The sequence below is a fragment of the Lepidochelys olivacea genome (genome assembly GCF_965140295.1).
Source record: "Lepidochelys olivacea isolate rLepOli2 genome assembly, chromosome: 3".
Classification (NCBI taxonomy): Eukaryota; Metazoa; Chordata; order Testudines; family Cheloniidae; genus Lepidochelys; species Lepidochelys olivacea.
In genome coordinates this window covers 143853642-143881420 of record NC_140413.1, presented here as the reverse complement: position 1 = coordinate 143881420, position 27779 = coordinate 143853642, and the positions used below count along the sequence as shown (strand labels likewise).

The following is a 27779-nucleotide window of genomic DNA, read 5'->3' as shown; positions in this document are numbered from 1 at the left end:
AAAATTTTGGAGTTTGCCATTTACCTAAATAATGATTTCCAATTACCCCTTTCAATAAAACCTGGAAACAGGGTCTCTCAGCTTGTGTGGCTACTGATCTTCCTTACTTCTTTTCCCACAGGCAGGCTCTCATGGCTAAGCTAAAGCCACAGGAGTGAAGAGGAAGCCAATGGGCAAGGAAGTGGTGTGTTTCTAGTACCTGGACAGCAGCCTGCTGACCACAGGCAGCAACTTTTGTCAGCACCAGTGGGTGCTCCGCAACCCCGCCCCTGGCCCAACTCCAACTCTCCCTGCCCCATTGGATCCTTCCCCAAATCCCCCCCCCCCCCAATCCCTGCCTCCTCCCCCAAGCATGCTATGTTCCCCCTCCTCCCCATGCTTGTTGCCTGAAACAGCTGTTTCGTGGTGCAAGCGCTGGGAGGGACAGGGGAGAAGCAGGACCCAGCGGCGTGCTCAAGGGAGGAGGCAGAGCGGAGGCAAGCTGAGTGGAGGGACGGGGAGCTGCTGGTGGGTGCAGAACACCCACCAATTTTTCCCCATGGGTGCTCCAGCCCCGGAGCACCCACGGAGTCGGCTCCTATGCTGCTGACAAGAGGCTGCAACATTTTCCACAATCCAGCTGGACAAAGGCCATATGGAAAGGGGTTCCCCTTTGGGACTCTCTCCATTAAACTTTTCAAAAAGCTATTGCAAGGAACTCAAACTCTACACTAATTGAGTCAGACTCAAAACCCCTGTGAGTTAAGTATTATTCCCTTTACTACAGGTTGGAAACAGGAACAGGGAAATTAAGTGTCTTGCCCAAGGTCATACAAATTGTGTGTCAGAGCCAGGAACAGAACTCAGGTTTCCTGATATACAGTCAAAGCTCCAACTGAACTATGCTCCTTCCCAAAAGCTGAATTCATCACTTACCAACAAATTAATTATACAACGTAATTAAGATACAGATCCTGCCTTTATACTTTCCGTGTAACTTTCTGTACAGATAAAAGCTAGAACATCATGATTCACCTATCAGCTATTAACACTTGACTTACCTTCACATTTTAATCCTTGCCGTACCAAACCCCAAAGCATCTCCCCACAATAGTCACAAAATGTAGGGGCTTTGTAAGAATGCACATAAAGTGCATGAGGACGAATCTGGAAATCTTCAACTGTAGCCAAAGCTTTAAAAAAAATTGCAGTAAATTACATATTTGTGACTGTAAGAATAATAAGTATTTATTGAAACCGTTCATTGTTTTAAAACAGTAGTTGCAAAGAACACCATCAAGCTGTTTAATACAAAAATTACATCACAAAATCCCATACATTTGGAGGATTGCTCATACAAACTCATGCGCACAGTTTTTAGCTAAACTTTTTTTTTTTAATCTCTTGGTACCTGTAAGATAATAGAATCATGAGTACCAAACAGTACTTGCTACTGAAGAATATTTAGTGCTGACAAATCTGGTTGATTGGGGGTGGGGGTGTTATGGAACTACAAAATTAATGAATGAAGAAAACCCAACAGATTAAGTATAATTTAATTTTATTAAAACATTTGATAGGGTGCCTCACAAAACATTACCTAAAAGATAATTCAAAATAACTTGGAACAATATTAGGTGAATAGAAAACTGGCAGAACCGTAATCAAAGGTAATGCTAAACCAGGCTACCAAGGTGACTCAACTCAAATTTTACATCTTCTGAAGTACTCTGCCAACAAGAGACAAGGAAGAAAACTGGGTTACCATATTGCACTTTCAGGCATCAGAGAATGCTTCACTGTGCTATGACACAAGATTCAAGGAAACTGCCCTCCCAGGTTTGCTTGAGACAAGTCAAGGAGAACAGTGACCAATGCAATTCCTATTTCCCTGGCTGGATCTAACTCCTGTCTCAGAAACCAGGCAAGAAATTCCCTCTCAGTATCCAAGGTGGTATTCTGGGCCTCAGTTATCATACCCCTGCTTTCTATTCCCCCTGGATTACTAATATATGCCAAAGTGCTGGCTCTGAAGCCCAGGGAGAGGGACAGGTTTCAGAGCCTGAGCCACAATGTCTACAATGCTGTTTTTAGTGCTATAGAGTGAGTGCTGCAGGCCATAATCTGTAGACCCGGGCTCCAAGACTCACTGCACAGATATTTTAAAATGCAGGGTAGACACAAACTGTTAGGTTTCCATTTCCAACTTTACCAGCAGTCCATGGATGTGTCTCCATTTATTTCAATAGGCTTTGAATCAGATCCATAGAGCCCAACATCTCAAAGATTTTGAAAATGCAATGGGTTCTTTAATAACCACCACCTTTGTTTTCTGCATCATCTACAAGATGGTTCACTCAAGCAGCACAACACCACCACATCCTGACAGGTAATGATACAGAATACTCATCTACATTAGCACTCTTTTTTGCTGTAATCAATCACTGATGGAAACTGTAAAATAGAAAGGGTGCAGACCTAGGTATAAACAACATGGTTGCTGGGGGAACTTGAGTTCTATCTATACTTTAGCTTCCACAGTTAATATCAGAGTTGGAGGATTAAGACCACAAAGTTTGTTAGTGCAGATGCAGCCACAGAGAAGACAAATTCACTGAATCACAAATACCATTTCAGGGAGCACTCTGGATTTCTTTGGAAATCTGCCTCAAAGCTTGCTCAGCCAAATAGCTTCAAGACCACAGCTCATGGTCATATTGTTGCAGACAGTGTACAGTAATACTGTGACTTTTATTCAATAATAAGAATGGTTTCATTGCAACTACAAAGGACCTACCAGAGAGCACAACCTCAACAAGATCTCCTTCATGTATCTCTTCTGCTGATGTAATCCTATGCAAAATATTTTCCGAGTTCAGGTCATGGCGAAAGAGGAGAATTTTGTCATACATGCCAAAGAAACCACACTCTGGGAACTGCAACAACAACAAAAAAAAAGACTCTAAATTAGCACATGCCATAGTTTGCTAAATCCCATAAACTGAATATTTTCTATATGACCACAGAACTTTTGTGTGCTGCAAGTGTTCCACTAGAGATCCAGTTAATATCTCAGCTTCTGAAAAATAAATTATCTGACTTGAAATCCAGCACAGGCTAAAAAAGGCAGAAATTAAATATGTATATTGAAATGGAAACTTCCTAAAACTACACTAAAAAGAAAGGCTTTTAGCCATGGTTTCTTGCAATCATTGATGCTGATGCACCGATGGAGAATTACGGATGTGAATTTTGCCAGATGCAGCCAATGATTCTAGAACAAATTTGATCCATTTAAAGGAAAATAAGACCTGCAAATTCAATACACAATTTGAAAGCCAAGCTTTGCTCTTTCTAACTCAACATCACCACCAGAAATCCTGATCCAGGGGAGGTGCTATTCAAGTATGTACCTCTGTAAACATTCAGCTCCAGATAAAAGATTACATAACTAGAACTTAGTTAACACTTCTGTTGATATGAGAGCCAGAGAAGAATCCAACTCAGTATCCTACAACTCTTTAGATTCGCAGGCATAAAAAGAGTAAAATCTTATTTTTGCAAAAGACAGTGGATAGGACTCTGAATACAAACATGGAGCAAATATGCTTACAACACTGTCATTTTTCTGACCATACCTTACTTGACTCCATGTTTGCCCATTTTCCAAAAGTATTGTTACCAATTGTTGGCAGCAGGAAAGAAGAATTTCGTTTTCTTTGGACCGTGTAAATCAATATAGTAGTTCACAGAGGAAAAGGAGAACCCAAATGCGTCCTGGAGAGCAGTGAAAACCTATCATCCCAGCCTCCCCCATCCTTGTGTCCAAACAGTTTCTAATCAGAGGTTGGGTGAGAACAAATATACAAAAGCAGTTTGTAGAAAGAAGGAGGGAGAACATAGGAGAGACATGACTCAGTATACAAGGGACAACACTTTTAATTAAAAAGTGAAGTTTGGATTACAATTTCTTTACATACCCAGTAAACACAGAATATACACATTAAATAATGTGGTACCATGAATGTTTAAGTACCATACAACATATAATTTTCTTTAGCCAAGGGAGCTGATGGTGAATTTCTGCCAGGAATTTGTACAGATTCAATGATTGTGTCCATTGTTTCTGTATTTTCTTCTTTTATATGTCATTTGAAAAGTAATGGGCTGGGATTGTAACTGAATTTTGAGATTCGAAAGCCATTCTAATGCTTCTCGGGTAGCGACAGTAGTCCCCCTTTTGCCACCACTGTAAATACGAATGGGTCAGTTGACTGATGCGATGAAGTGAGCTGTAGCTCACGAAAGCTTTTGCTCAAATAAATTGGTTAGTCTCCAAGGTGCCACAAGTACTCCTTTTCTTTTTGCGAATACAGACTAACACGGCTGCTACTCTGAAACCAGTCACAATATGGTGATTCTTTGATTTTCCATTTGCTATAGAGGTATCCACACCCTCTGAGCACTGTCCAAATGCGGTTGAGTGCAGTCCACTGCCTGTGGGGAAGGCAAAATCTTAGGACTTCTTTCACTGGAACTTCAGGTCAGGTGTTCAGAATATCACACAAGTGGCCAAAGATTCGAGCCAGTGAGTGCTGGCGTCCTCTCCATTGGCCTGTAGCATTGACACATAGCTCCAGAAAGGCTTCCTAGATTTGAATGGGGAAAGTGGCAAAGAAATGAGGTCTTTGTGTATCAGCAGATCCAGAGTGGTCAGAATCTTCTTGTACTCCTGGACCCCAGCAGTGTCTCACCTGATGTTGACTGGCACAGTGCCCGCCAAAACTGGTAACCACAGTATTGGCATTGATTTGAGAGAAACAATTGTGAGCATAGCATTGATTTCAGTGTCAATGAGATTGGTGTGGGAGCTGTTTTACCAAACTGGCATACAACACTCCACTGTTGGCAAGACCAGGGCTTGTACTGACATTTGAAGTGTGCTTGCATCACATCCCCAGGATGTGCCTGTGAGCTTCTTGATATTAACCCTTTTCTTTATCTTCTTTTTGGTGTTGTCAACGTGTTGGTGACACCTTGGCATCTGATCGAGGGTAACTCCAAAGTACTCAGGATTGTGGTCATGCAGTAGAGGTAGACCACAGAAGTCCACTTTCCTTGGCACTTCTGCCTCATGGTTATTCAAGTGGAAGGCAGAGACAGGTGTTTTCAAAGTGTTGGGTTTCAGTTGCCAAGCTCTGAAATACATCTCAAATATCCAGAGGTAGTTGTTCATGACCTTTTCTGTGGCCTTCAAAGATGATACTTGCATTGCTAGCACAGTGTCATCTGCATAGATAAATTTATGGTATGATATGACCAGAATGTTGCTGGTACAGACACAGAACAGTGTAGGCACTAAAATGGATCCATGTGGGAGGCCACTGTTCAATTTCCACGATGTGCTGGCGGACTCACCAAGGCGTACAGTGATTTTTCTGTTACTCAGCATCTCAGTGATAAGTATGATGGTTGATTAGCACTGGAAAGCTAATTAGTTCAGCAGGAGACTACAGTATCTTATGCAGAAGGTCAATGAATGCTGCCGCTGTTTTTAATTTTCACTGGTAGTCAAATTTTATGTAGCTGGTTACGACCAGCACCTGGTCACAGCAGTTGCAACTAGTTCTAAATCTGGCCTGCTCTTTGGGGACCAGTTGCTCCAGTATCAACTACAACCTTTGAAGTAGAAACCACTCCAACAATTTATAGCAACTGCTAAGGACGGAGATGGGCTGTTATCTTTTGGTAGTCAGTATCCTTTGGGGGCCTCTTTTTCCAGGCTTCGAAATGGCTATGATCTGTATTTCCTTCCCAATTGGTAAGGAAATAACTTCCTTCCTTATGCCAGCATTTCCTCAACAATACTGGTGTGACCATCTTTATTTTACTGGGCATGCCATCCATGTTTACTTTGGATGACCATTGTGTACAATACTCAGGAGTCACCAGGCTTCCAGCAGTTAACAGTGCATAGCACTCAGAATGTACTTGAGAAGTCATGGAGAGGCAGCTCTTTTTCAATGTCAGTGGGTATCACGCACACATAAGGAAGAAAAGAAAAGACATCTTGGTGGATACTGCGGCACATTTCATCTACAAACACTGGCTGAGATTATCCATCCCACGTTCCCAGTCATTGAGAAGCTGACTGTGCTTATGAAGAAGCAGCATGCTGTTTATTCTTCCTGCCTGGTCCATTCTCATATGTTCCACACACAAGCCTGTTACTCTTTTCTTCCATTGTATTCTGGAAAGAGGTTATGACAGCATAACCATGGTCTCAAATGCAGAGCATTGTAAACCATCAAACATGAGCTGATAGAGAACAAAATTCCACCACTGTCATGCGATTTTACCTACACCTCCCCACTTGTTTCCTACGTAAGCAATCTCCGGCACTTATTGCCAACTTCACTCTCTATCCAAGCAGAGTCATCCACAGATGAATCTTGGTAATTGGCATTTGTCCATGAATTATCAAAAAGTAGTATTTTTCCATCAAGCTCCCAAAGGTCTGTGTCAGGGGAGGAGATAAAGAGGGTGGGAATGTCTGTACGGCCAGAGTCTGTGCCTGAAACATAAGAAGAGATTTTGTAATACACACAGTGATGTGCTGTAGTAGTAATATTTCCCATGTTTGGCTAATCAAACTCCCACCTCTCCTTCACCATCTCAGACTAGATACTAGGAATCAGTAATAGAATGCTAGGCCGTTGTAAGTCACTTTTACTCAAAATATTAGAATTTTATAATTGGCCTTCTAGGCTTGGTTCTTAATGTCTTGGTTACTGTTCATTTCCGGGTGTTTTTTTGCTGGCAAGGCCAGCTTCTCCAGGGTGACCTCATCTGCACTTTCTCTGGCATCAGAATGTAAGTGTATTTTGGCTTCCAGTGTACTTTGGTACTGCTCCAGCTCACTACAGCTGCCTCTGAGGGAAAATAGGATATGGAGTAATAAATTAAGGAGAAAACTGAGTGAAGAATTGAGAACTGCATTAAGCAGAGCATACATAATATGGGTTTAAATACTGTAAATAAGAGCAATACACAGTACCTCTAATTTTAAGATCTGTATTCAAAATTTTGACTTCTCCAGTCTGTCTCTCTCAGGACTGTCTCTTTGTCATCCTTCCAGGAAGCTGGTATCAACCACATTAGTGATAAATTCTTCCTTGTCGATGAAGCAATGCTATACCATGGCAGGAAGACATCTGAAGGTTCAGTTATCAAGAGTGATGTCTGATAGATGTGATGTTTTAACACCCTTAAACTATTACTTGCCTCCTTGTAAACCATAGCCAGCAGAGAATCTGATGATTCTGAGGGATGCCTATTTGTGCTTAATCTTGGAAATAATTTGAGTTTTTTATGACATACTTATTACACACTATTTATTAATACATTATTAATTTTATTACATTATGAAAACAGCAACACTCTTCCAAGATTTCACTTTTGTCACTCATATTACTTCGATTAAGCCTCCTACATGTTTCATCAAGGAGTACCAGACGTGAAACAGCATGAAGGTATTTAAGAAGCCAACTCAAATAAAGAACTCCTCCCACAAGCATTCGGGCCTTGAGCAGTCCAGGCAAACAATGCACGACTACAACAAAGCTTAAACTTGTTCATAATAATAATTTTAAACACACTAGCAGCCTATTTAATTTTAGAAACAGCAAAAAATATCCACCTCCCTTTCCATTTCTCATAAGGAGTCTTGAAGTTTAAGTCTCCTGAGTGTGATGGATGCACTTGCTTTCATCTGCATAGTTCTTGGAAGTCCGGAACCACTGGAGAAAGATCAAGTCTCAGGTCTGGTTCAGCATTGAGTCTGCTTCTGTATTTGGTGTTCAGATGTGCATATGAGGAAAATACTTTCTCGCATAAGTATGTTGTTAAAAAATGGTAACAAAACTATACTAGCTTTTTCTGCCATCTTAAACTCAGCCAAAAGTTGATGAATGACAGATTTCTGAAACTCCTTTTCAGTTCATAATCACAGGAGATCTCAATCAATTTCTTCCCCCCCCCCCCCAGTGCTCAATATCTGCGTTGAGAAAGTGGTATCAAAGGGGTTACGAATCCAGTCATTATCACCTGACATAGCTGAAAAATATTGCCTGAACGTTGTGCAAAGTCCTTTTAGGTGTGCAGTTATATTGGTTTTAGTGTACTGATCCAACTAAAGTTTATGTTCCGCCATGAAGTCATGGGGCTCGGGTGCCAGCCACCCGCACCTGGAGTCCCTAGGGATGGCTCTGTCCGCCATTACAGAATTTTTTCTGAGAACCCCCAATACATTTAGTGAAGCCCCAAGGCTTCACAAACCCCAGTTTGGGAACCACATGCTCTAAGAGAAAACTACATGTAGTATATATTGTATATATGTTGGGGGGGGGGAAGACTGTTGTATATATACACACCCACACACCAATACCTATATATACACACATACCTAAACACAAAAAAGGGTGATACATTACATTTACTGCCTTCTTAACCAGCACTCATCCTCTGAGCATCAAACAGCAACCACTGAAAACAAAATGCAACCACATGCAAAAAGTGTTTCCATCTTTTTTCTCTCAAAAAAAATTCTACTGGCTTGATGCCCAGGATGTACAATACTCAGTCATAGGCCAGTAACTAATTTGAAGCATAGTATCTTACAGAATATCAGTGTAGAAATGGAAGCTTTTTACGCCATTAGCAAGACAATGAAATGATCTGCCCATCCAAAGGTAGCCATAGTAGAATTCTAGATATCAGATCTTATTATCATGGCATTATGTACAGAAGAGTAATTTTATGTTATTTAAAGGTTTCTGAAATGTATTTATAATTAATTTCTCTCTCAGAACCTTGGCCCGTTGAAATCATTATACTAACAAAATCTAACTTTAGAGGCAGAGGGGTTACAAAATATAGCTTCAATAAAAATATCATATGAGTTATGAGGAGAGGCTGAGGGAGCTGGGATTGTTTAGCCTGCAGAAGAGAAGAATGAGGGGGGATTTGATAGCTGCTTTCAACTACCTGAAAGGGGGTTCCAAAGAGGATGGCTCTAGACTGTTCTCAATGGTAGCAGATGACAGAACGAGGAGTAATGGTCTCAAGTTGCAGTGGGGGAGGTTTAGATTGGATATTAGGAAAAACTTTTTCACTAAGAGGGTGGTGAAACACCGGAATGCGTTACCTAGGGAGGTGGTAGAATCTCCTTCCTTAGAGGTTTTTAAGGTCAGGCTTGACAAAGCCCTGGCTGGGATGATTTAACTGGGAATTGGTCCTGCTTTGAGCAGGGGGTTGGACTAGATGACCTTCTGGGGTCCCTTCCAACCCTGATATTCTATTATTCTATCTGAAGACTCAAACATAATAAAATAGCTTTTGTTTACAAGGTATGCCATGTAAAGGATAAATGATGGTTTAATATGGTATAAAGTTATACCATTTGGGATGTCTGGACAATTCACAACCTCACCACTCAAGAGCAATGCAGCTATTAGAAACTCAGGATAAAACCTTTTTTACTATACCATGCTTTATATGATATTTCATAGCAATATATTTTTGCATTTTGTTCAAGTCCCCATCACCATAATTATTAGTTAGATTGCATAGCAAAGTCCCAAGTTACTTTTATAGAATGTTCAGCTCTTGGGTTATAAAAAGCTTTGCTAAAATTAGGCATCTTTAATTTGGGGGAGAGGGATGTGCCTGTAAACTTTATTTTGACTATGCTTTTTTTTTCCTGTGGGTGCTCCAGCCCCAGAGCACCCATGGAGTCAGCGCCTATGCAGGTAGTATATATATTGTGTGGATGTGGCCCATATAATATATAGAGAGCTGCATATGAGGCCCACTATGGAGGGAAAACTTTACCAAAGAGGAAAATATTACAGCTTGACCTCAGCTGGTCGAACTCTAAATTAATCATCTCTACTAAAAATTAATTCCACCACCAGACCCCAATTGAGAATGCCTTATCTCTGGCTCTCATATATTTAATACAACTACCATCAATGTTTCAACTGAAGGAAACAGGTTCTCTCTCATCTTCGGTGGAACTCATCCCCTTTTCTGGCTATTACTAAACCATCACTACCAGAAGACTTATCCCTGACACAAAAGTAAATACTTTTGCCTCTAAAAAGCAACGGATTGCACTATATGCCAAATATATTAAATGTTACATATCTTTGTGAGGGGGGGCATCTCAGAACCTCTGATAAAGACTATTTACTCATTCAAAACTACTCAGTTTGTGGCCTGCTTAAAAAAAAATTGCCTGTGTCACTTGTATAATCAGCCTGGCCTAGATATTTTAGTTAATATAAATAAAGCATTGTTCATAGGAACCTGGAGATCATACAGAATTTTAACAGCTTGCAGCATATTACCTTCAACATAAGCACCGCTTACCCTTCCACCAGACTGCTTCAAGTTTTCATGACTCTGAGAAAAGCCAGTCTAGAAATATCATTTATGGGGGAGGACCAACAAGAGTTTTCTACTGATCAGAGAAGAGATTTTAAAGCACTTTAAAATTCAGATCTGATCCACTGGGAGGGAAGGTATTTTTTTTAATGTTGGCTTTTTGTGTAAAAATCTACTTTGCACTACACCACATCAAGGTCAGACTCTGCCAGCAAAGCCAATATAGTCTACTCAAATTGAAGTAACCAGCTGCTGCTAGTGGTTTCAGCATTTTATTCTGTTCCAAAGCCCCAAGTGCATGTGTGAGTTTAAAATGTAACAAATATAAAAGAGGAAAGACAGTCTCTCTCTCTCTCTCCCCCCACTAGTGGTTCTCAACCTGTGGCCCAATCAGCACACAGCTGTGGCCCATGTGACATCCTCAGGGCCATAACTAGGGTAGGACAGGAGGGGCACCTGCACTGGGAGCAGAGCCGGGGGGGGGGGGGCACAAAAAATGGCACGGTGCAGGATCAGGCCCAGCATCAGTCCCCCTCCCCCCAGCAAGATCAGGCAGAGCAGCATCAACCCTCACCCCCCCCTCCAGCAGCAGGAGGCCAGGTGCTCAGCACACACACCCGCATGCAGCATCACGGGTCCAATGACCCTAGCTGAAGCAGGCTACCCGGCACTAGGATCACAGCAGCAGGTAGACAGGGCTGTCATTAACAAATACTAAACCCTTTTTATTATTATTATTATCATATGTACCGAATTTTACTTTTCCCCAGGGGGGTTCCACCCCTGCTCTGCCCTGAGGCCTCCTGCCTGCACTTTACCTCTTCCCACCCCCACCATGCCTCCTCCTCAAGGCCCCGCCCTCGTTCCAGCTCTTCCCAACACCACTACACCCCCTCCCCGAGACCCCTGCCCACCACTCACTGCTGGTCTCCGCCATCTTCCAAGCCGCCAAACAGCTGTTTGGCAGTACCCCCGATTAGCTAATCAGCGGCGCTGCCTAACAGCTTTAGTTGGTGGGTGCTGAGCATCCGCTTTTTTTTTCCTGTGGGTGCTCCAGCCCCAGAGCACCCACGTAGTCAGCGCCTATGCAGGTAGTATATATATTGTGTGGATGTGGCCCATATAATATATAGAGAGCTGCATATGAGGCCCACAATGGTACGTAGGCTGAAAACTACTACTCTACACAAACACAAAGAGGACATATTTACAACAGAGAAGGTGATGTGGCTCATGACATTCATACTTCACTTTCAAAATGATTTATATGCACAGGGAGAGTCTGTAAAGAGTTTAGAGAACAATCTGAAGTTGTAGCTCAATCCTATTAAAGTTCCATATTTAATTACAATTTTTAAATGACTGTTAGAAAAAGAGTATTAGTTAACTAAACCCTGAAAAATTACAAATGATTCAAAGTTATCAAAAACTAAATTTTCAACTAGATAGTAATTCTCACCTCCACCTATGAGAAACAAAAAGAAATCAAGGGTGATACCACCTCCAAAATGAAAAGCTACACCGACAACTACGCAAAGTGATTGCTCAAGGAAAAAATCAACAGCTTAACAGAAAGGTAAGCCTTCCAATAATTTAATTTTACCTTTTATGCTCTTATTTTTCATCCAGGCAGAACATTTCATCCAATGCTGAACATGTTTGGGACAGTCTCCTAAAATTAGAGGTTGTCTAATTGAGAAGGCGATTTGGACAGTTTTCACTTTGCTGGATAACAGTAAGAAGGAAATGATCCTTGTAAAGTGTTCTGACATTTTTGCAGTTTCCACAGTATGCATCCGATGAAGTGAGCTGTAGCTCACGAAAGCTTATGCTCAAATAAATTGGTTAGTCTCTAAGGTGCCACAAGTACTCCTTTTCTTTTTGACATTTTTGAGTTAGTGGGGCTATTTAAGTTCAATGTATTAGGTTTCTAAAATTAAAGAGTTGTTGATAAACTGTTCTGAGTGCAACTGCCATATTTATATAAATATAAAAGACCAATCTTTAGTCTTTGTTAAAAAATACCTGTACTTTGGTCCATATTAAATCCCTTTACTTCCTTGTTGTAGAAAGAAGACCTTCCTCCTCAACGAAGTTGCTTATCAATTAAGCTGCAGCAATGAAGACAAGTGAGACTCGGGGGCTGTAGACCCAAGAAGATATGAGACTGGAAGGCCAGGGCCAGGGAGAGAAAACAACGGAGATATGCGCACCCCAAGCCCTACAAAACATGTTTCTTTCTCACCCTGCCAAAGACATCAAACTAGGTCACAGGAGCACTGCTGGGGGAGATCAGATGGCCACTAAGTGCTGATTTCCCCACCTCCCCGTAAGAGATGGGAACTGTTGGCCACTCAGCTACTACTACTACTCTCCCAGTGGCCCCCACCGACAATCAGGGCATTCAAATGATCTTCTGTAAGTCATCAGATAACCTCTGTGCCTCAATTTGTAAAAATGAGAATTAAATTTTCCTGCATCATAGGGATATCAAGTTTCATTCATAAATGTTTATAAAGTGCTTTGTGAGCTTTAGACTGCAGGTACTTCAGTAGTATTATTAATAATAAAAGTTGGTATGTTAATGCCTAAATCAATTCTATATATATATAACAGGTTTCAGAGTAACAGCCGTGTTAGTCTGTATTTGCAAAAAGAAAAGGAGTACTTGTGGCACCTTAGAGACTAACCAATTTATCTGAGCATAAGCTTTCGTGAGCTACAGCATCCGATGCATCCGATGAAGTGAGCTGTAGCTCACGAAAGCTTATGCTCAAATAAATTGGTTAGTCTCTAAGGTGCCACAAGTACTCCTTTTCTATATATATGACGACTCCCAGTTAGAGCATACCAACTACACTACATTATAGAATAATTTATTTCAGCAACAGGGAGAAAGCCAGCATGCAGGCACTTGCTATCAGGGTTACCTATGTCTGCCTGCACCGAAAAGTGAAATTTTTATTGATGCAATGGCGATTCTAACTCAACAGGGGAGACAACCATTGACAGTCCTCTCTCAGGACAGATCACAAAGAATCAACTATGCACCACAGATTTCCAGGGATCTACAAACAAGCAGTTTCCATGAGTAGGGGGCTAAACTGCAGGAGTCATTTTCTATTTCTTTTTGTAAAGATTGTTCAGTCAATTTTTTCCTTGTTCTGTGCTTTTAGGACATATGTGCCAGAAATTTTTCCCCAGTTAACTAGAAATCATGTACGAAGGTGAAAAGTATGTTTGGTTATAAAGTTTAAGCTGTAACTAAACCTATTTAACCATCCTCATGTATAAATCCTAGATTATAATTTTTTTTAATGATTTACAATTACTTCGAGTTCTAAACACTCAAGGCAACTAGCTCACAGTTAAGAGACTGTGTTAAACTATAATTAAGAGATTGTACATGCCATGTGGAAATCCCCTTTGTAGCTGCAAATCTTGAAACATGCCAGACTCTCATTCCGCATTCAGGAAAGTACTCTTTCCTTACTAGTAAACAGCTTTAAAGTCTCTCCCCATTAGGATCTAATTCCAAAGTGTCTGAAGCAAGGTGTAAGAGTTACAGTATTTCTAAGAACTTGGAGACTTGACTCTCAAACAAATTACATGCTCTACATGATAGGATAAATTAGTTTTTGAAAAGGAAAGTATTGATGGAAGATGTCGATGTATGCAAGTAAAATCAATTTAATGCATTGTTGTACCTTGTGCGTTAGAAATAAAGACTACTACTACAGGTAAGGCTGCAAGTCTTTCATGAAGGTCACAGTAGTGACTGATGCCATGACTTTCCGGGACCACCGGGACTTCCACAGCTGCAGCAGCTGACCCCAGGGTCTCCCCAGCTGCTGGAGTGGCCCCGGGGCCAGCCGCACTGGCCACTGTTTGGGCAGCCCCAGGCAGCTGGTCCCCAAAGCTGCCCCGGAGCAGTGGTCTGGGAGGAGCAGCAGGGCCCCTGAGCCATCCCCCTCCCAGGAGCAGCAACAGAGGCAGTGCCTCTGGGCCGCCTGGCTCCCAAGAGTGGCGACAAGGCCTCCGGCCACCCCCCTCCAGGAGCAGTCACAGGGCCCCGGGCAGCCCCATATCTGCAACTGTATATGCTATATGGTTTCCCCTCTCTTTAAAAACCTCACTTTTGATTTTAAGAACAGACAATCATTTATTTTACAGGAATACATTTTTCGACCTTTTGGTAATCTGTCTCTTGAGATACAGACCTCCGATAAGATACGTAAGAATCCTATCACAAAATCTGTACTGTATCTATATACATGCATAGGTCATACCACTCTCACCTGAGGGCAATTACAGACCTAATCTTCATTTTCTATAACCGATTTTGAATCAAACAGTCATTCCAGAAACCAAGGCCTTGTCTGCATTATACTGCTCAATCATTTGTGCTTCTGTTGATGCAAAAAAAGACTGAGTGCACCTACATTTGCCAACTTCAACTAGTGTAAGGTTTGCTGTTGTGTTTACACTTGGGTTGCCTCACAGCGATTAAAATAACAGCTGTCACCTTTTACAGCTATCAAAAGGTAACTACCACCTCAGCGGGCTAACCTCTTTAAATCACCAGCTGAGGGTCCCCTTTGTGCCCCTCATCATACCTTCAGCATATTTAATATCTCCCCAATACCAGAGATGGCCCCCCCAGCCACGCCCCTCCATATTAACTGCTCCCCCTTTGCCCCATCACACAGTCCAGCTTGCAGGTCCACATCTGGCAATCCTGCTGTGGAAATCCAGCCAAGGCTGCATACTCTGCCCCCTCCCCATGATCCATCACAGCATCCTCCTCCCACCTCCCGCTCTGGAATGCCTCAGCTAGAGAACTACTGATTGTTTGCCAGCTACAATCCCCTGCTCTGATGAGCCACAGGTGTTTCGTCAGCATATCCGTAGCTGGCTGGGCTTCAGCAGAAGGAGTGGAGCTGGCAGCTTTATTCCTCACAGCCCTTCAGCTACCCTCCCCCACCTCACCCATTCCCTGTCACATTTGTAGGGGCAGTGAGGAGCTCAACTAAGCTCCACTCTTCTGCTGCCATCTCAGCTAGCGAGCTGTATATGGATTGCTGGCCAATAATCTCACTGGCAAACAAGCAGCGGTTTTATATTCCAAAGAGTGTCTTTTAGAAAAGCAGCTTGAAGCTAAACTTTGCATAAATTCTTATTTTCAAGCAATATTATAAAAATCACCAGAAATTCTCCCTTTGGTAGTGTAATAAATAGAAAAGCTTTTTCAGCTTATCTTCCAGACAAATACATAAATAAATATCTGAGGGGAACCATCAGACCCTTTTTCAATTTTTTTTAAGAGAGAATCACAAGATCAATTTAAATTTAAAACAAAATACAAACCAGAATGTTATTTTTAAAAACAGTTTATTTTTAACAGTGACCCAGCCACTCCCAGTCTTTATTCAGGCCTTATTCGATAGCGTCAAGTTTGCAAATTAATTCCAGTTCTGCAGTTTCTCGCTGAAGTCTGTTTTTGAAGGTTTTTTGTTGAAGAATAACAGACTTAGAAGTGGCCATTCTTCAACAAAAAACCTTCAAAAACAGACTTCAGCGAGAAACTGCAGAACTGGAATTAATTTGCAAACCTGACACCATCGAATTAAGCCTGAATAAAGACTGGGAGTGGCTGGTCACTACAAAAAATAATTTTCCCTCTGTTGATACTCACACCTTCTTGTCAACTGTTGGGAATGGGCCACATGCACCCTAATTGAATTGGCCTTGTTAGCACTAACTCCCCACTTGGTAAGGCAACTCCCATCTTTTCATGTGTTGTATATTTATACTTGCTTACTGTATTTTTCACTCCATGCATCTGATGAAGTGGGTTATTGCCCACAAAAGCTTATGCCCAAATAAATTTGTTAGTCGCTAAGGTGCCACAAGGACCCCTCGTTGTTTTTAGTGATACAGACTAACACAGCTACCCCTCTGAAACCTGTCACCAAACAATCTGCAGTGATTCAATGTACAAAATCTAATCCCAGTATTACTAAATTTCCTAAAAGCAAAATGGAGCCTGTTCTTAAGTATAACAGGATATCACATGGGGGAAGTCTGCTTATACAACAGATTGTGCCTTGGTGTAATTACATTGACATCAGTGCAGTTACATCAGGAATTAACTTTGCCCTTTGTTCTGGTGATACTTACTAACATTTCAGGAAGCAATACTTCATTTTCCACTTTATATAACATTACTGAAATTAAATTGAGGACCCTAAAGCAGCATACAGCAACCAGTATTGCTGGAGTGAAAAACACAACTGGGGGTTTTCCTCCATCTTGACAATAACTGAAAATTATTCTGGTTCAAGTTCCAGAACTTACTTTACACAATTATGGACCAATCGTCAAAAACTCACACAAAGGACAAGTGTAGGCGGATACTATTTTAAGGTCCAATATCTCATGACCCACCATAACTCAAAACAAATGCTTACACCATTTGAAAGTTAATCCCAACTTCTCTTTAACAGCACAAAACATCTGTAATCTTGTCAATTTTTATAACTCACTGAAGCCACATCATTCTGTTACCACCTTGTGTCCTCAGCCAGCTAACCACCCTAACACTTAAAATCATGTCAGAATTCGAGCTATTGTCTGGAGAACTAGACTTCAAAATCCAGTACTACAGATATTTTCTCCACCCCCTGCCTTGCCATATGGACATTACTTCACTGGTGCTGTCACCTGGTACACCAGAAATCCCAGCACATGTCAATGCCTTGGCACAAACACACTCCTCACTCCCCCACACACACCACTCCCACCCCTATCTGCATACATCCCTGTTTTGCTGACCTCTCTGCCCTCATCTCCCCACCTCTCTGGTCACTTCCTTGTACCCCAAATCTGACTCACTCCCCTAGCCTCCACACATCCAGATTCATGCTTCCTATAACAACCAAAACCCCCTCTCACTCTCCACTAGAGCCTGCCTCCTTGGCATATCAGGGGCACATGGAAAGCATAAACAGGTCAGTCAATGCTGCAAGCTGGTGAATATAAATTGATGATTTTTTCTGAAAAAAATGTCAAAATCAGATTTTATTTCATTAATTAAATTATAATCAGGTTTTCTCTTTAAAAATACACGTTTAAAATGAAATCTCAGTTTAATACAAAATATGTTAAGGCCTAAAATTATAATCTCTCAAAACCTTTAAATAAAAAAATAAATATGCTGACTCCATGACTGAGCCACAACCAAAAACTTTGAGTTAAAGGCTGCTTTTCTATATAAAGAAAAAATCACGGGGAAAAACATTAAATTTTGAGGTCAAGCTTTATAAATATGGCACAATAGGGCATGTACTGTATTCAGGCCTCGATCCTGTGGGAATACCAAGCGGCTGTACTATTGGGTGCAAATGACGGTAGAAGTCAACATAGGCATTGAGACCCAGCCTCTGGATTCCAGGAGACAACATCATAGATTTCATCAGGATCATCCACGGAGTTCACCTGGGTGGTCTCATACTCCTATTTTATAGCTTCTCCCTACCTGAGCTCTGACTAGCTCAGTTCTCAATTTATGACTGTACCCATCATGGAAACTTACTCTCCAGGTCATGCAAAAATACTGATTCACCCAATAACTACCAGCCCTTTCTTCTGGATGGTTTTGGGCACTTCAGGTAAATGGCCTTGAACCATCTCCTTGCATGTGTACACAGACAGATACAAACAGAAATCTATCAAATTTCTCAGCTGCCTCCCTCTCTGTCTCTAGTCTAAACAGATAAAACACTGCAATGCAAAAGGCACTTAGGTTACATGAACATAAGTCTTTGATTGTTGTTACTACTTTTGTTTTTCTGGGGGTAGGGAGTGGGAGTTATGTAACAAGGGAGAAGGAGCAGCATGGGCAGCCGGTGATCCAGCCATTGGGGGAGGCGAGCCCCCGGCCCCTCCCCTTCTGCCCTCCGCACTGCCCTTTTTGACCCCCCGCCCCCGCAGAAACCCAGAGCACCTCCCCACGGCCCCTGGCCTCAGTGCCGGGAGGCAAGACCCCAGCCCCGGTGTGCTGGGCTGTGTGGCCACAGTACCCACAGGCCTGGTGCACCAGGCGGCCAGCCCCGAAGCACCAGGCGGCAGTGCCCTCAGCCCCGGGAGGTTGGGTGGCATGGCCACAGTGCCCCCAGCCCCAGGCAGCCAACACCAGAGAGCCGGACAGCGTGTCTGCAGTACCGCCAGCCCTAGTGCTCCAGGCAGCGCACCTGCAGCACCCCCAGCCCCAGTGCACTAGGAGGTGCAGCCCAAGCGGCAGCTGCCCTGAATCCCTGCGGGAGGCAGGCCAGCCAGCCTGGGCCAGGACAGAGCACTGGGAACTGCAAGAGGGGGCCTGGCCTAGGGGTGGAGTGTGGGTCAGCCTCGTCCGTTTGGGGAGGCACAGCCTCCCCCAGCCTAAAATACCTGCTGCCCTGAGTGGCAGAGTATGCAACCAGAAAGGAAGAATGCTGTTGTCAAAAGCAGGACACTGTAGGAAGAAGGAACAACATTCATCAGAGTGCAGCCCTTAAGTGTTCATTTCAAAGTCTCGGAACTGGAGACCTTGGCTGCAGGTCTTAAAGAGACCCTATTTAGGAATATTTTCTATAAATTCCTGTACCTCTGGATAAAAAAGGAACATGACCCAAATGTAAACTGTGCAACAAAGAAATGCAAGGCCTAGTTGTCAGGATGAAACAACATTATGAAAAAAATGCTCCTCAGAAGGTTGTGACTTTGAAGATGATGTGGACATGTCTGAACAATTTGGATCAACTGGCTAGTAAACTCATTCTTATAGACTGCCTACCAAGTCTTACTATGCTAGTAAATGATAATCTATATTACTGTCATAAATTTGTGTTTTGAGTGTATTCCTTATTTATGAATTTCAAAAGGTCTGTTGAAAATACAATTGGTATGTTAGTTTATTGAGAGAATATTTATCAATTACATGTTTACTATTACTGTGGGATTTCTGAAATGATTTTTTTATTGCTCAATGTAATCAAATACCCTAGATGAAGATTTCCTGTTTAAAAGCAACGTTTTATTAGGCATTTATGAATTTTAATATTTATATTTTTTAATTCCAACCTGTTTGGTATGTTGCTGGAGATAAGGGTTTAAATAGATTTAGATGATAATCCTTATGATGTATTAATTTTTTTCTCTATAAAATGGGGTTTCAAATAAATTAAATCATTTACACAGTAGTACAAACAGCTGCTGTAGGAAATATATTTAATTAACAATCTCATTTTTAAAGCACTGTACTGAGTAATACTCAGTGATTTTTTTTTTAACCATTTTGTTTCAGTCTTAGACATAACACATTATGAATGTTCATCATCTGCAATAACTCTGAAGTTTTAGGTGTCTGTTGGTACTACCAACAGTGTTGCAACTAAATATGTGTCAGATAGTAAATTACCTGTGTCAAAAAAAGACTTTCTTCATCATCCAGCAAAACCAAGGAGGAGTTCATACTCAGGACCAGCAAATTCCAGCAAGACACCATAGATGAAAAGATTGCTTGGTTTGTTTATGCAACAAATTCTCCCTTTCATCTTGTTCAGAACAAATATTTTGTTAACATTGTTCAATCATTAGGAACATGCTACACTCTACCCAGCAAAGCAGACTTTCCTGGAAGGTGGCTACATATAGTGTATGAGAAGGAAACTGAACAGTGTGCAAAAAACATTGACGAGAAATTCATTAATCTGAGTCTTGCTGGGTGGAGCAGTGTACACAATGATCCAGAAATACATGCTTATGCGACAACAAAAGATGGGGTTGTTTATCTCACAAAAACAGTCGATACTTCAGGAAATGCTCATGCAGCAGAATACTTATAAGAATTAGCAGTAAGAGCTATGAAAAATTGTGAACAAAAATTTAAATGTCAAGTGCCTAGTTTTGTCACAAACAATGCTACAAATGTAGCAAAGACATGAAGAAATCTAGAAGATAATGAAAGAAACCTGAAACTTATAACATACAGGTGGAGTGCTCATTTGATGCTTCTTTTCGCCAAAGTCTTAACTACAGCTTTAGGAATAAAGGAAAACATTGCTGAAATTGCAAAATACTTCCAGACCAGCCACTTTGCTTCAGCTTCACTGAAGAGAGAAGGAGGAGGAGGAATTCTCCCCCAAAAATGTATGATGGAATTCAGTGGTTGACTGTTTTAAGCTATTTACTAAGAACTGGCCAATTCAGATGACAGTTTGTGAAGAAAATCATGACAAAACAGATGGAACTATTGCAGCCAAAGTAGTCAACATCAAACTAAAGAGAAATGTAGAAGATATGCTGAATATACTGAAATCTATTTCCATAGCTCTGGACAAACTGAAGAAAGTTTGCTAGTGTATTGCTGATGCTGCTGAAATTTCGAAAGAACTTCAAGAAACATTGAAGAAAGAAATACTAAACAACAAAATTAAATTGCAGGTAGTATAGAAGCATATGGATCAAGTACTTAACTCCACCTCATTTTCATGCCAATATTCTCAACCCAAAGTACTAGGGTAGACACCTATTTGCTGAAGGTGCTGCTCTGTGAGGTGGGAATCTAATAGTCACACAGCAATCATGCCAACCGTAATAAATGTCAGGGCTGGAGGTGAACCTTTCAAGCAGCACGTTTGCTGATGATGTTTTAAAGAAAGTCACACCACTAACCTGGTGCAAGTCACTAGCTAAGCACCTGGAACCAGAGTTGGTTGAAGAACTAAACCAACTTTGGATAGCAGTAGCCTCTTCTGCAGACACAAAGAATATTTTCTTCATTTGGACTAATTCATTCAAAGCTGAGAAATCAACTGTGAGTTGAGAAAGCAGGAAAACATGTCTTTCCCTTCCAGTCTATGAATAAAAACAACAAGGAAGGGAACGAAATCTACCAGTTTTAAACATCTGAAGGGCAACCTAAGTAACTTAGGAGATTTGTATAATTTTCAAGAGACTTGGGCAAGGAAGAACTTAAGCTCCAATCACTTTCACTAAGACATATTTGAAAATTTTCTCAGGCTGACCTGAAATAATCAGTTTAATTCACCAACTACAGTTAATACCTCTGTTCCTTTAATAAATCATTTAGTAGTAAATGTGAAACATGTTTTGATATGGTTATGTATCCAAATTATTTAAAGTTGTTTTGATTAATAAATATATATTTTATATGCTGTTGTGTGTGTTGAATTCAATTCCAGTTAACATCCTGATAAGGTCTGACACAAATCACAAGCAAAAATTATAAGGAAATAAGCAACATTTATTCACTATTTTCTAGCACACTAAAAATGTTCAGTTAATAAGAATCTGAAAATATTAAGCTATATAATTGCTTAAATAAGCATATGCAGTTAAAACATACCCTGCTACGTAGCAAAAAGATATACTACATCTACTATAAAATAGGGCTGTCAAACAATTTTTTAAAAAGTATCGCAATTAATCATGAGATTAAAAAAACAGTCATGATTTATCGCAGTTTTAATGACACTGTTAACAACAGAATACCATTTATTTAAATATTTTTGATGTTTTCTACATTTTCAAATATATTGATTTCAATTACAACACACCCTTATTTCTGCACTGCTGCTGTGGCTCGTGGTGCCTAGCACTCATCCTGCGGCTCATGGCAGGCTCCATGATCTCACACAGGGGCTGCATCTTGCTGGCCATCCTGCAGCCCTCTGGCTACTCCTGGCTCACTAGGGGGGCCATTTCAGATTTTGGTTTGGTGTGAGGGCAAGTGCGTTGGTGGGAGATGGTTGTCTTTTTAAGAAGAGCACTCAGGAGCCTAAATGCTTTTTCAGTCAGCAGCAGCTGCTGTCCATAGCATTCACTCCTGAGCCAGGAGCAGCAGAAGACAGGCTTACCCTGTTCCCTGACTCCAGCTCAGCAGCAAGCGGGTATATGGACAGAGGGAAAAGGACACCCTGACATCAGGTCCCCAACTCTGCTCTGTGCAGCAGATGGGAGGAAGGCTCTTGGTCTAGAGCAGCTTGGCCAGGGCAGCTCCATGGGGGAGGGGGAGGAGGGAAAAACAGTGGAGCATGACGGAGGGAAAAGGGGCACCCCTGCCCTGGAAGCATGCACTAGAGGCCCTCTGAGCATGGTGCCCTGGGTGGTGGCCCCCCTCGCCCACCCATAAGTCCAACCCTGTCCAGCGGGGAAGGAATGGTGTAGGTGGCAGGGTGTCTCCCTCCCTGCCCAGTCACCACCGACTCCCGTCTCCAGAGGCTTGCGATCAACGCTCGTTAAAAAAAATGTGTTAATTTGTCTTGAGTTAATGGCACACGTTAACTGCAATTGACAGCCCTAGAATAAAGGCTCTATTTAGTTGTAAATCAACATTTTATTAGTTATGACAACCATAAAATAACTGAAGTACAAATGGAAAAGCTGATTAAAATTGATTTAAATTCAAGCCTTTCCACTTAATGATTTCAATTGCTCATTTAAATTGCCTTATTTTAAATCAATCCACCCTGGCTAGCCGCAAGAGAAAGCAGATGTACAGTTGATGGTGCTGAGCAGATCTATTTGTTAATCCTTGTGTAATTCAAAAACGTTATCCTGAATTAGAATAACTATGTGCTCCACTTTTAAATTGTCAAAAGTAGTGTACATCAGAGTTGTTAGGAAAAAAGCATGCGTACGTGAAATTTGGAGGGATTTGGAGGAATGGATTGGTGTTTACTTGAAGGATACAGAAGAAACCCTGGTTGTTTAGCTAGAGGAATGCAAAGAATTGAGAGAAGCAGGACAAATTTCCAGAAAGGAAGCATTTAAAAGCGTTTCTTATGCCACCTGTAGTATTAGTCAGAAAATCCCCCAAAGAGTTGATGTAATTTGAGGCCTTTATAAATCTTGCTTCATTGTATCAGAACCACCAGCTGATTTTTCTAAGGCATTTTTTAATCAACATATGCCCTAGGTTTTAATATGTAAATTAGGTTCAAAATTTTACAGTAAGATGCTAATTAGCTACAGGGAGCCAAAACAGAGTAATTTATAAGCAACTATATTTTGAAAATAGCTTGTTCAACTGCTTTCTAACTTAAAAAAATAGCCTATCCTGAAAGTAATCACAAGAATACATTCCCTGAGCAAAGTTATGAAATAAACACACACACACAGGAATTATACAGGAAGTCTGAAAAAGAACTTAATATGGAGCTACAACTAATAGGCTCCCTTACCCAGAGTAATTTTTAATTACATGATCAATTTTTTCATACTTTCTAGAAGATAGAGTTGAATGCCATTCTGCAAGGAAACCATTGATGCAAATAACTGCTAGATAAACCAAAGAGTCGAGATAAAAATCCAAACTCTTTAGATCTCAAAATACAGGCCTTAACCCACTGAGCTAAGGAAAACCGTCTCATAGACTCAGACTTTAAGGCCAGAAGGGACTATCATCATCGTCTAGTCTGTCCTCCAGCACATTGCAGGCCACAGAACTTCACCCACCCACTCCTGTAATAGACCCATAACCTCTGGCTAAATTACAGAAGTCCTCAAAACATGATCTGAAGACTTCAGAAAATCCACCATTTGCACTAGTTTAAACCTGCAAGTGACCTAAGCCCATGCTGCAGATGAAGGCAAAAAAACAAACAAACCATTAAACAGGGTCTCTGCCAACCTGACCTGGGGAAAAATTCCTTCCCAACCCCAAATACAACAGTCAATTGTACCCTGAGCATTTCACCAAGACCAAACAGCCAGACACCTGGGAAAGAATTCTCTGTAGTAACTCAGAGGTTTCCCCATCTAATGTCCTATCACTGGCCATTGGGGATATTTGCTACTAGCAGTCGCAGATTGGCTATATTCCATTGTAAGCAGTATGATCATACCATCCTCTCCATAAACTTATCAACTCCAATCTTGAAGCCAGTTAAGCCAGTTTTTTGCCACACTACTCCCCTTGGAAGGCTGTTCCAGAACTTCATCTAGTTTTGAGCCTACACTTATTGATGGCCAGTTTATATCCACTTATTCTTGTGTCAATATTAGCACTTAAATAACCCCTCTTCCTCCCTAGTATTTATCCCTCTGATGTATTTACAGATAGTAATCTTATCTCCCCACAGCCTTTATTTGGTTAGTCTCCACTCACAAGGTAGGTTTTCCATTCCATTCTATTCCAGCCCTTCTCTACACCTGTTCCAATTTGACTTCATTTTTTTAAAAAACATGGGATATGAGAATTGTGTACAGTATTCCAGATCAGGTTTCACCAGAGCCTTGTATAATGGCAACACTTTCTTATCTGTACTGCAAATACCTCGCCTGATGCATTCTTGGATGACAGCCTTTTTCACGGCCGCATAACATTGGTCATTTATAGTCATCCTATGATCAACCAATACACCCAGGTCTTTCGCCTTCACTGTAGCTTCTAACTGTAAGTCCCTAGCTTATAGCAAAAAATTTTGTTTTTAGTCCCTAAATGCATGACCTTGCACTTTGCCCTATTAAATTTCATCCCATTTCTATTACTCCAGTTTTCAACACCATCCAGATCTTCTTGTATGATATTCCAGTCCTCCTCCATATTGGTAATACCTCCAACTTTGTGTCATCTGCAAATATGATTAGCACACCCCCACTTTCGGTGCCCAAGTTAATAAAAACATTACGTAAGATTGGTCCCAAGACAAATCCCTGAGGAACTCCACTAGTAACCTCCTTCCTGCCTGACACTTCACCTTTCAGTATGACCCACTGTAGTCTCCTCTTTAACCAGATCCTTGTCCACTCTTCAATTCTCATATTAATCCCTATTTTCTCCAATTTAGCTAATAACCTCCCATGTGGAACTGTATCAAATGCCTTACTGAAATCCAGATAGATTATATCTACTGCATTTCCTTTGTCTAAAAAATCAGTTATCTTCTCAAACAAGATCAGGCTGGTCTGGCACGATCTACCTTTCGTAAAACCATGTTGTATTTTATCCCAATTTCATTCACCTCTATGTCTTTTAACTACTCTCTTTCAAAATTTGTTTTAAGACCTTGCATACAATTGAGGTTAAACTAACAGGCCTGTAGTTTCCCAGATAACCTTTTTCCCTTTCTTAAAAATAGGTACTATATTAGCAATCGTCCAGTCATAGGGTACAACTCCCAAATTTACAGCCCATAAAAAATCCTTGCTATTGGGCTTGCAATTTCATATACCTATTCCTTTAATATTATTTGATGGAGATTATCCAAGACGCCCAATTTAGTCCCATTAAGATGTTTGACTTCCACCTTGGATGTGATCATTTCTACTTTCATATCCTCATTTCCATTATCCACCATGCCACTACCCCAAAGCGCCTCATTACCCTTATTAAAAATGGAGGCAAAGTATTTATGTAAGTATTAGGCCACACCTAGATTATCTTTAATCTCCACCCCATCCTCAGTGTTTAGCAGTCCCACTTCTTTCCTTGTTTTCCTGTTATTTATATGGCTAAAGAACCTTTTACTGTTGGTTTTAATTTCCCTTGCAAAATCCAACTCTGCTTGATTTTTGGCACTTTTCACTTTTCCCCTACACTTCCTGACCTCCAAGAGGTAACTTTTCTTGCTGATCCATCCCATCTTCTATTCCTTGTAGGCTTTCTGCTTTTCCTTAATCATCTGTTTGAGATGCTTGCTCCTCCAGCTTGATCTGCAACACTTACAAAATTTTTCCCTTTGCTTGGGACGCAGGCTTCAGATACTTGGTCAAAGTTGCAGAAACTAATTCAAAGCCTCCTCTACATTCAGAACCTTGAGTTCTGCAGTCCAGTCCACATCCCTAACTAACACCCTTTTAAAAAAAAAGTTTGCCCTTTTGAAATCAAGGACCATAGTTGCAGGTCTATTTTTGTTTATCTTTCCATTTAGTTTAAACTGAATTAGCTCATGATCACTCAAACCAAGGTTGTCCCCTACAATCAGTTCTTCTGTGAGGGCCTCACTATCCATCAATACCAAATCTAAAATGCCATCACATCTTGTAGATTCAGCAACTATTTGGTGAAGAAATCTGTCAGCTATCATATCCAAGAAAATCTGGATCCTACTATTATTAATAGCACTTGTCCTCCAATCTATACCTGGGAAGTTAAAGTCTCCCATAATCACACAATTCCCAGTAGTTTTTATTTAATTACAAATATTAGAGAGGTCTTTATCCATACCCAAATCAGATCCTGGGGGGTCTGCAGCATATCCCAAGCACTATTCCAGGGGAACCTCTGGTAGTTTTCTTCCCCAAAGTGAGTTTGACCCAAACAGACTTTTATTCATTCCATCACTTCTAATTTCTTTACAGTCTACCTCATCATTAACATACAATGCTACTCCACCACCTTTACCTTTATTTCTGTCTTTCCTAAACAGCACATACTTTTCAATCTCTCCACTCATGACTACTAGTCCACATGTTTCTGTTATCCCTTTAATATCTGGTTTCACTTCATGCACCAGTTCCTCCATTTTGTTACCCAGGCTTCTTGTATTGAAGTACAGACGTCTTAGTTGTTTCTGCTTGGCTTTGCCCAAATTTCTCACCCAATCAGATACAGTCATTCTACTGCCAGTATCGCCTACCTGCCTGTTAGTGCCAATACCAATGAAGCTCTTTCCTTTTAATATTCCTTCTCCTACCCAGTGCTGTTCCTTTTCCCTTTGCTGAATTCCCTCTTTCTTGATTTTCCTCCTGTTCAATGTTAGAATCAGGCATGGAGATTACATGAGTATGTCCCAATCATCTCCTCTGGGTTCCTAGTTTGAAGCTCTTTTAATGAGTTGTGCCAACCTCCATCCCAAAAGTCTATTTTCCTCCCTACTCAGATAGGGTCCATCCCATGAAAACAGTCCTCTGTCAGTGAATGCCTCTCAGGGGTCAAACATCCCAAAGTCCTCCTTATAGCACTGTCTGAGCCATCTGTTGACCAACACAATCTTGTCTCGCCTTCCTCCTCCTCCTCCTCTAGGGACAGGTAGAATCCCACTGAAGATCACTTGAGCCTCCATTTCTTTAAGTGTATTCCCCAGCCCGGCCTAGTCTCCCTTAATGCGTTCCAGCAAGAATCTAGCAGTATCATTTGGACTAATGTGAAGGACAATTAGTGGATTCTTTCCTGATCCTATTAGGGTCCTCTTCAACCTCAGGTCAACATCACATAGCTTATCTCTGGGCATCAGCTCAGGTGACAGGCCTGTCTATTCTTAGTAGAGAGTCCCCCAGTCACGTAGACCTGCCTTTTTCTGGCAATAGTGTGATTCTCTGGCCTTCCTCCTGTTCCTTCTGGCTGCAAG

At 41.2% G+C, this 27779-nt stretch overlaps 1 protein-coding gene across 1 annotated transcript in view; it reads right to left on the bottom strand.

Moving 5' to 3' along the window:
* PRKD3 (protein kinase D3) overlaps positions 1-27779 on the bottom strand; it is a 78950-nt gene that overhangs the window by 37258 nt on the left and 13913 nt on the right. The window contains exons 3-4 of the mRNA XM_084622911.1: positions 2777-2915; positions 1041-1172 (exon numbers count right to left, since the gene is read on the bottom strand). Of these exons, the coding sequence (XP_084479037.1) occupies positions 1041-1172; positions 2777-2915 (271 nt within the window). The remainder of the gene's footprint in view (positions 1-1040; positions 1173-2776; positions 2916-27779) is intronic.